A 10,822-nucleotide genomic window follows, 5' to 3' on the forward strand; every position below is an offset into this window, starting at 1 on the left:
TGAGCAACCTGATCTAGTTGAAGATGTCCCTGCCCGTGGCAGGGGGGTTGGACTAGATGACCTTTAGAGGTCCCTTCCAACCCAAACTATTCTATGATTCTATGATTCTATTCTATGATTCTATGATGTCTAGGGAAGGGTGAAGAGAGAAGGGCTATTAGTTATATTTCCTGCAAATACTCTCTCAGGTTCTGGTGTTTTGGGTGCTTCCAAAGGGTAGTGTCTTTCTTTTAATAACTCTTGGTATTTTCATACATGGCAAAAGTTTTTGTAGTGTTGCTTCCATCACTATCAACTGGGAATATACTAAGTTTATTACTACTTTTGGAAAAGTTCATCTTGAACTACCCTTTAAAATTTCTTTGTACTCATTGGACCAGTTTCCCCCTTTTTTCCTACTGAAGTGCCCATGTCCCATTTCCTTCCACAATAAGTCTGCAGCCATCGCTTTTCCCTCCCTTCCTCCTCTCCAACACCCATCTCCATAACCCTTGACTATCCTTTCAGCCCTCCACACAGTCCTCATGTCCTCTTACTCACTGCAGTGGCTGAACACCTTAGCCTCCTGGCCAACTAGTTTAAGCTGACCCAGCTGACTAGTTAGCCAGCCCCAAATTATGTGTATTCTGATAGGTTCGTTAGCCTTCCAAAAGTTCATAAGTTTCTCAGCCTCTAGGCCAAAACCCACAGGCTGTCTCTCAGATCTGGCAGGCCAAGGAAGTTGCTCTGTGTCTTACAATAGCCCTTGGTTTATATGTTACAGATACCTACTGTACAGCATTAATTATTACATACATGGGTCTCAATCTCCTGTATCCTTTGCTTTTAGACAGATATTAAGCTATTTTTCCATAATAACAGTGATAACAGAAGTTGTGCATGGAGATCTTCCCAAAGTAGTTAGGTAGGTAGGTAGTTTTGCAAGCAGTCTTCTCTGCCATGCTTTCCACAACACCTTATAGACTAACACAGAAAAAAGAAACACCCCCCAAAAACTGTAAAATGGCAGGCTGGAAATTGGGAGCTTCTGATTATCAGAGCAATGAATTGTAAAACAGCATCCTGGGAAGGGAGACAGGTGCAAAGTGTTAAGTTAGGATGGCTCTTGATAAGGGAATGAACTGGGTCATATTTTGTAGTTCCTTCAAATGGGAACAAGAAGTAGAGTCAGTGACCTAGTAATCCCCTTCCAACGCTTTGTTCCTAGATGGTATCTTTTCTTTAAACAGTTATAAAGCCAATCTGTTAACTGCTAATACCCTACTATTTTCAGAAGAGAACATCAAGACTCTTTCAAATAAACCTACAGATAAGTTTACAAGTCTTTTTTTGACTTGAATCCAGCTTGCAACTCCATAAAATGAGATGGGTACACCTGTGGATGTTAAAACTAATGGGTCTTTCAAATCCTTTGGCAATCTCTAGTGTAATTTGAGGGGATCCAGCTGCTAAGTAAGGAAATATTTTCCACTCGGTGACTGTTTAAAAATGGTCAGGAGATTAAAGTAAGAATGAACCTGTTCCAAAGGATATATGTTAATATGTCTGACAGTCATGTCCTGCAACATCAGCTATATTATATAAAAAAAAAAATTAAAAAAAAAATCGTAGCAAGAGAACATGGAAAAAATCAATATACAAATACATGTCCATTAAGAATGTTTTGGCATGTGCTATGCAGGTTACTCTAAAATTAGAAGAGGTTATCACTTTAATCATATCTACTGGGGCAAATTAATTGTCTTTGAACAAACCCCACTGGCTTAATGAAAGTGCAGTGAGCCTCCCTGTCACATTTCTGTATACCTAGGACAGGTACAAGTCATTTTGCAAATGTTGATACTAAAATATTCAGCAGTGCAGTTCTGAGTCTTACTCAAGGAATGAGCCTGATTCAAGAGTAATTCTTATTTCATAGGAAAAAAATGAAGTTGCTGTGGGAAACATATCCTACACATGAAAAAATATAGCAAGAACTGAAAATAAATCTCTGGTTAAATGAATGAATCAGCTATTTAAATAGCAAAGTTCTGAAGACACAGTTCGATGGACAATGAATTCTGTAATTCAGTCCTCTAAAGCGAATAGGATTGTGTGTGATGAACTTAGATTTCTCTTAAATGCATCTGATACCGATTGCTGAGTTCAGTCAGCAACTTTGGTTTATTTCAATAGGCATATTAATCTATTTATTAATATTTTAATTACTTATTAATCTATTGCAGATCTAATATTAAGCATATAGCTAAATCTGGAATAAGCAAAGCACAGAATTACCTCTATATTCCAGGAGGGCTGTATCATGAGATAGTGTGCTAATTTTCTGTTCCACAACCCAAGGTCCCAGCTTCGTCTTGCCTACTTGTTCCTTTTAGATTCTGATGAGATTGGCTGTTTAATGCAAGTGAAACCCTTGTCTCTCTTTCCACCATCCCACTCCACTGATTTTAATCAAGTGTCTTTTAAAGGTCTTTAGCATGTCCCCTCTTGATTTTTGGTCCTGACTGAACAAGGTAATTAAAGTATGTACGTAATTTATTCTTGATTGTTTCCACTGAGGTCAGTGGAGCAATTAAGTAGCTTGCATGACTGCTTAGGTACCTTAAAGACTCTGTCTCATGTGTTTCTCAAATGTGACTTCCAGCATTGATGGCAATGAATATCAGTTTAGAAAAATGGAATTGTGAGGTGGAACTAAGCAGCTCTACTTCAGAGCTAAAGAAAAATAACTATACTTATTCTTGACTGTTTCCACTGAGGTCAGTGGAGCAATTAAGTAGCTTGCATGACTGCTTAGGTACCTTAAAGACTCTGTCTCATGTGTTTCTCAAATGTGACTTCCAGCATTGATGGCAATGAATATCAGTTTAGAAAAATGGAATTGTGAGGTGGAACTAAGCAGCTCTACTTCAGAGCTAAAGAAAAATAACTATACATTAAAAAAGTCTTGGTGTGAGACACTCATTTGTAATAGAGAACTGAGATACAAAACTGATATAACTAAACTATAAGTGCAGCCTAATAGTTTAGCGAGAACAATGCAATAGCAGGTCAGGCTAAAGGCTTATATGTGCTACATGCACAATCATGAGGCTGGGAAAGTTAAACCATTCTGATTAGGTGAAAAAAATCCCACAATACTTTAGACTGTACTGGAATCACAGTTAACTAATACCTAATATGCTCCTAATATTTAAGTGGCCGTTCCTGTAGAGCCTCTTGCAGCGATTCAGAATTCTGCTGTGCCAGAAATTTTACTTCCATGAAGTATTTTAAAACATAGTTTTCCCACAAATCAGACACTAAAATTGTGCTCTGTGGTTTTTTTTTTTTCAACTATTCAATAATCTTCTAACTTCTGTGTGTCTTATTGCTTCATTTACAGATGACTGATACCTGTATCCAATACTTGGCTGCAGCCTGCCATTACCTCCACTTCTTGGATGTCTCGGGTTGCATTCATCTTACTGACAAAGCACTGAAATATCTTTGGAAGGGTTGTAGGCAACTCCAGATTCTCAAGATGCTGTACTGCAGAAATATTACCAAGTAAGAGGATATTTTCTAATCTTAATTCAGAGGTGGTTGTAAACCCAAAAACATGAGGTTTTTTCTTCGTTGGCATCGTGTTGCCATGCTAGGTATCTGGCTTGAGCCATCTTGCTCCTTTATCTAGGGGGTGTCCACACTGCTTCCTTAGGATTCCTGTGGCTTGGTGCGGGTATCTACACATTCCAGTGTCAGCCAGAAATGAAGGGAAATAGAGACACCATCTATCTTTATGGCAGACAATGTCCTGTTAGGGAAATTTCTGCAGACACAGGATATCACCTCAAGGGCATGTGGGCACATGAGGGTGAAAAACAAACTGCGCCTAATGCTCTCAGCCATTGCACTATGTACTTGAGCTCACTCCGAGGCTTTGTGGGAGCCTGTTTCCCAATGACCGCATGTCAGTATATAGCAGAAGCAGATCTGAGCATTGATGTCGGCCTGTGCTCAAGATGCAGCATGGTTACAGCGAATGAGTCAAGGTATCATAAGCATAGTTTCATGAAATACAAGTGAAACATACTTGTTATGTATCTACAACTGGAAAAAACAGGTCATCTACCACAATGTAATCCAACTTCTCTACTGGTGTAAATGGACACAGTCTCTTGATTCCCCATGGCATTTACAAGCCAGTCAGTTCTGGTCAGGTTTAGAGCTGAGTTTTCAGCTCTGTGTCTCTGAGATGCAGATCCCGTGTCCATCACCCTTCCATGGGGGTTAAGAGCATCACAGACCAGGCACCGTACACCTAGAACTGCACAGTGGCCAGACACGCCAAAGGGACTGAAACTGTTTGGAAAAGAACTAAAGTTTAAGCATGGTTGATATATCTGAGAATATAACTTAATCGAGCTTTATGACTTCAGTAAGAGTAAGAAATACATAATACTATATTATATAGAGAGTATCCGTACTAGGAGAGCTCTAACCCCACTCTAACAGGACCACTGCAGATAGCACACTCCATGCTAAATCATTCCAGGGTTTAATAGTCACTTTAGAGACCACAAGACCAATGCGGATGCTTAGTAACTTAAAAGATGTTTCCAGTGTGCTTCATGCTTTCCAAATCCTCCTTGGTTTATTTCCCTCTAACTGTCTTGCCACAAACAATTCTGCTGTCATTACTTTTATTTTCTTTACTTCTCTCTGACTTAGTTTTCTTAATGTAATCTCAGAACTTCCATCTCAAAACCCCTCCTTCTAATTAAGAAGGATTTTGAAGGATTGGTATGCAAGAGTATGAATTGAAAAAATTATTCTAAACGAACTACACTGTTCATTCTGAAAAAAGAGATTTCAAATACGATTAATTTACTTGTAACTTTCTGATTTACAGTTTTTCTCATATTAAGCCTCAAGGGATTTTCTTTTAGCCCCGGATTACTGTTGTTGACTTGCTTTTTCTGTGACTTCATATCTCTGTTTAGAGCACTAAAGTCTGTCATCCCTTTCAGGCTCTGGCTGCTTATACATCTTCCTGTCAAAGTGAGAAGTAGTAGGAAAAGAAATTTGGGCTGAGTTCCAATTTATGTTGGGTGAGCCATGATCAAAGAGCTGACCTGACTTCTCAGAAAACCGTTTGCATTATTGTAGCCTTTGCAGGATGACCCAGGATTATGCCTCTGTCTCAGAGTCCCATATGCTATGGGTTCTCCAAACGTCTTGATTAAACTCTTCTGACTCCACCAAGGAATTTCCCAACCAGTTATTTTTACTGTAAAGGAAGCCCTGGAGAGTTACAGATCGTTACAAAACAAAAAGCAACCATGAGACACACATCTCCACCCAGTGTTATCTTTGCCCTTTTTGTGATTTTTAGAACTAGGCAAACTTTGCCAATTTTACTTTCTTGAGCCTGATTTTCTGGTATGCGACGGTGGATGGTTCTTTTCTTCACCAGCCTCAGTCTCTAACCCTTTGCACCGTATGTTCAATGACAGGAAACTCTTACCCCGTGCCATTTGAGTCTGGGACAAAAACTAGCAGGTGAATCGATCATGTAGAACAATTCAGCACTGAAGATTTTTTGCTCGTTCCTTCCAACAGGTCTGAAGAGCCTCCCTAGACCTAGGCAGGCTGCAGAATAGCCTGACCACATCAAGATCAGAGTGGCTTTTCAATGCAGACTCTAAAATTGTCATTAGATAGAATGATATTCAGAAAATAAAGGAGTTCACAGCTAGATTCAGATATATTCCACATCCTGTATGCATCACGCTTTAGAAAAATCTTTTTTATTGTACTTCAAGGCCAATATTGCAAAGATGATAAAAACTGTTTGTTTTCTGCCAATAGCTACATCAAAAGCACAGTAAAATATGGCAGTGATGCTACACTGTTAGTCATCTTGCAGCAGATTTTCAGTAATGACATCAAAAGCAATGACAGTACTGTCACTTGTATGTCTCCATGTATTTTTATAGAACTATGTTTTTCAGTCACAACCTGTATGCTTTTAGTAATGAATAATAAGCAACAGATTGTCAGAAAAATGAACAGGGCCTCATTCTCTGTTTTCAGAGTAACTCTTACAACCTTATTTGGGCTCTTAGATTTTCATAGAAGGTAGAGGAAAAGGCTGTTTTCAGGTGTAATTTACGTTCTGCAGGTGTGAAACATACATTTCAGAGACATTTCATTCCCCGTTTAAGGGGATGGAAGAGGACATCTATGTAAAAATCAGATTAATCCGGAGAACTAAACATGTTAGTGGCTTAGGTTCTAAATAAGCAATAGAAGAAATATGTTTTTAGTTTAAAGTTGCCCTACAAGATCTATAAATCACATGTACCTCATTTTGCCAATGGAATTCCCCATTATTTATTATTAAACACTAACCAGCCCTAGCAGACATCTCTTAATAGACTGAGCCTTGCAATTATTGAGGCATATCTCTTGTATTGTGTCACTTTTTTTTTCCAAAGTTTTATTTTTACTGTTTCATTAGATTAAAATAGAAAACATAGGGAGCCACAAACTACTTCAAGTTTCATCCAATGCAGCTTCATAGGAAACAGTTACAAGCATATAAATTGTCCATTCTTTCCAGTATCAGGTAGCATTTGAGATTATATTTGCCAACATAGTAGCCTGGTTTCAGGTTTATTAAATGTTAGAAGAGAAAAAAGGTGTATGGACTGATATCTTGCTGCATATTTTTGTATCCAGAGGCTAATGACCTTTCAATTAATTCTGTTTCTAAATGTCATAAAGAATCATGGATAACCTACCTTTGGGAGCAAATGATACGGGTACAATTGATTTCTTCTACTAGAGGAAAAGAAAGCTAACTAACTGCTTTTTAAAATGTGGCTTCTGTAGGAAAAGGTTGTATCGGTCGTGATTCACTTTGGGACTAATCCTACAAGAAATAACACACTGGCATCTTTAGAGAAACAATTCTCTTCCCTGTAAAACATTCTCCTTAAACTTCAAAACACAAATACCATTTAAAGTCAGCTGCAGTGCTGAGAAAGGTGGGGCGCTCCATTAACATCTCTGGGTGCAAAATGAGAAAGGAAATCTGCCATTGCCTTGAGAAGACAGCCAGCCTTGTGCTCTCACCAAACCGCATCCCCTCTCTAACAGCTTGGTTCCACCAAAAGCTGTTCTTTGAGCGCAAAATTAAATGCTTCCTTCTTTCTTGTCTGCACTAATATGAAACCAGTTACATTTCTTTTAAACTCACGACTATTCTGTTAACAAGTGACTCATCAACAAATACTATTACAATTTTTGCCTTTTAAACGGAAATTACATTCGGTCTTAATAGCTACATTTGACATTTGGAGAACATTCTGATTTTTGTTTTGGTTTTTGTTGTTGTGGTTTTTGATGGTTGTTGTTGGTTAGAAAGGACATTGCAAGAACTCTGTCTTCTTGAAAAAGCAGAATTTCTTAGGTATTATCCAAATATTCAGGTCTCAAGGCAGGAAGGATCTGGGAGTCCAACACACATGTAATCGGAAATGAAGACAGCCTACAGATGATTTGGTAAAGGACTAAGAATACTCTTTTCTCTTGAAGAAGCAACAAAAATATCACAGTACTGTCTTCTCACTGACTGTAAATCGCTCTTCAGAAGTGACATGGAGGCTCCTGGAGTGCCATGTTTCAGCCATCGTGTGCACTTGAACTGGATGCCATAAAATGATACAACTACTGCATGGTAGTGGTCTGATCACTGCTTGTAACCTGGAGTGCTGACATAAACCCAAGAATACTTCAGATTTTATGTGGTCTGATCACTGCTTGTAACCTGGAGTGTGCTTGCAGGCTGCTTTCTGCTTTTCCCATTAGCTGCCTGCCTCCACTTGTCTCTTCGGCTTAATTTCTCCTGCATTTGCACTATAAACAGTTCTCCCATGTTTAAGTTTTTATTTTCCATTACTTTTTATTCTTGATTGGTTTTTGTAGCCTCATGTCAAAAAGTCTTTTTCAAAACCTCTGCTTTAGTATTATGATGGACCCAGTCAAACATTTCTGAATTTTGGAATGGCTCAGGATTCAGACCGTGATGCAGAAATGTATTTCCTAGCTACCCCCTCTTAGTAAAAGGGATTGAAACTTTGGGTAAGGATTCAATTATATATCCCAGTGCTGCTCAAGCCATGTGTTTGGGCCAGTACTTTTGTCTGACTTACACCAAGAGGTAGTTGCTTTGCCAAAGATAATTGTAATTATTTGCTGAAATGCTTTTATTCAGCAATGTGCTCATTTAAGACACTATAGAAATAAATAAGCAGGCTCTATCATAGTACAATATATCTTAAATAACTGGTCTATTTTGCCATGTGTTGATGATTAATGAATGGCTGTTTCTGGCAAACTAATCAACTGTAGCTTCAGGCATGGGACAGCATAAATTTCCAAAAAAATAGTAACAGCTCCCCTTATACATGCTTCAGACAGCCACCATACATTGCATTTTCCATCAAAAACAGGAATTTGGACTTGGATGAGTTGATTTTTATTTTATAGCTTAGAGCTTAGAGCTCATATAAATTGTGCACACATTCCTCAATGGCACAGGCCTCCCTAATATAAAAACAGATACAGCCTTGTGTTCATGTGGTTCATACAGTGTGTCAGTGTTAGATTTAAAAAAAAAAAAAGTATCCCGCAGTCTTTGAAAAGGAGCCCTCCTTGCTTCACTAATTTTGTCCCTTTTCCACCCCTCCCCGCTTCCCCTTTCCTGCTGTGGTTGTGCAAGCATTACAGCTGTGCGTCTGCCTCTTTTGCAACTGTCTTCAGCATTTTCACTTTGGGGGGAAAAAAATACTGTAGTGGCATTATTGGTAGATAACAGACCACTTTAATTTGGATTTTTTTCTAGTATTGTCTAGATGCCATATATTATATTGCTACAGAGCTTAGGGAATTGGCCAGCAGGGAGAAAGGCTACCTTGCTGTGGCTGTGACACACCAGATCAGGTTGAATCTCCTGAAGAGGATGGGAGATGTAGAGAGCTGGCTCTTCCCCAACGAGCGCATGAGTACGCTCAGCCAGCTTTCTGGAGTGCAAGAGCCAGCGATGGGGGGAGGCCGGGGGAGGCGGGTGCTCTGCGCAGCCAGGAGCGGGCTGACAGCCAAGTCGCAGAAGTGATGGAAAGAAAGAGACGTTCAAAAGACTGAAAGTGTCGGGTTGAGTTTCTTCAGCTCGAGAAGGCAATGAAAGTTGCTGGACTGATAGCGCCTGGAAAGGAGGGAGAGGAGAGAGTTGCTCTTCAACTTCTTTTTAGGGTGTCTCACTCAGCAGGCCTGATTTTCTCCTATTTCTGGGTCATTTTGCTCTAGTTCGTTGTTTTTGTGTTCTAATGCTGCAAAGGGGCAGTGGCCACAAAATGCCGAGGGAGATCAGAGGGGTCATGGGTGGTTTTGGACATCATAAGCAATTCTCTTCTGGTTCAGCTACCACAGAAGCTGCAAAAAACAGCCTTGGGGCGAGCTCGGGGCCACTGCAGGTAACAGTAAGGCTCTGTAACACCGCCCATTCTGTATTCAATTCCGTTTTGGAAACAATACACTTAAAAAAGAGGTGTGTGACAGAAGACAACTACAAGTGAAGAGGTTAGCCAAAAAGAGAGCAGAAGGTGTACCAGGAAAGGGTACAAATACTTGGAGATGCCACAAAGACTGTTCAAAGAAAAAAATAGAGATAGGGGCCTGCACAGTTACTATAGCCTTCCTATAGCTATGAAAAACCACTCTGAACCCTCTGTGATATCTTTTGATGTAACCGGTTTATTTATCTTTTTTGGTGTTGTTTTCTTCACAACACAATGCTACGATGGCATCGCCTACTCAGTCCCAAAGATCTGTGTTTTAGGCTCCCAGTCAAGACAGACACTGACACACTAGAGCAAGTGCAGATGAGGGCCACCAAGACCATTAAAGGGCTGGGGCACGTGATGTGTAAAGAAGGGCTGAAAGAATTGCTTTGCTCAGTCACAAGATGAGAAGGCTCAGGCTGGGGGACACCTCATTGTTGTCTATAACTCTGATCAGAGGATACAGGAGAGAAGACATGGCCAGACTTTTCTCAAAGGTGTACTGATAGGACAAGTGGCATATATAAAGTTCTAATTACATACAAGGAAACTATTTTTTAATCAGGAGGCTGGTCAAACACTTGAACAGGATCCCAGAGAGGCTGTGCAATCTTCATGCCTCGAGATATTCAGAAGTCAGCTGGCAAAGCAGTGACCCACCTGGTCAAGTTGGATCCATTTAGAGCAAGACCAGGATTAAACAATCTCCAGAGGCCCTTTCCAACCTAATTTATTCTGTGACTCTATGGCCAAAACCAATTATCTTCTTTTTTGATTTCCACAACACCTCTTATAATATTGAGAGCTTCAGTTAAAACAAGAAACTTTTGCTCATTAAACAGCTTCAGTGTTCTTTGTAGAAACAGCCTCTGCAAATTTTTTTTTTTTAAGAATCATAGAACAGTTTGGGTTGGAAGGGACCTCTAAAGGTCATCTAGTCCAAACCCCCTGCAATGAGCAGGGACATCCTCAACTAGATCAGGTTGCTCAGAGCCCCGTCCAACCTGACCTTGAACGTTTCCAGGGATGGGGCATCCACCACCTCGCTGGGCAACCTGTGCCAGTGTTTCACCACCCTCAGTGTAAAAAATTTCTTCCTTAGATCTAATCTAAATCGACCCCCCTTTAGTTTAAAGCCATTCCCCCTTGTCCTGTCGCAACAGGCCCTGCTAAAACGTTTGCCGCCATCTTTTTGATAAGCCCCCTTTAAGTAC

At 39.9% G+C, this 10,822-nt stretch overlaps 1 protein-coding gene across 1 annotated transcript in view; it reads left to right on the forward strand.

The window, feature by feature from the left end:
* FBXL13 (F-box and leucine rich repeat protein 13) overlaps positions 1–10,822 on the forward strand; it is a 103,441-nt gene that overhangs the window by 89,680 nt on the left and 2,939 nt on the right. The window contains exon 21 of the mRNA XM_019474578.1: positions 3,386–3,549. Within this exon, the coding sequence (XP_019330123.1) occupies positions 3,386–3,549 (164 nt within the window). The remainder of the gene's footprint in view (positions 1–3,385; positions 3,550–10,822) is intronic.

This window comes from Aptenodytes forsteri, unplaced genomic scaffold (assembly GCF_000699145.1).
Source record: "Aptenodytes forsteri isolate BGI_AS27 unplaced genomic scaffold, ASM69914v1 Scaffold137, whole genome shotgun sequence".
NCBI lineage: Eukaryota > Metazoa > Chordata > Aves > Sphenisciformes > Spheniscidae > Aptenodytes > Aptenodytes forsteri.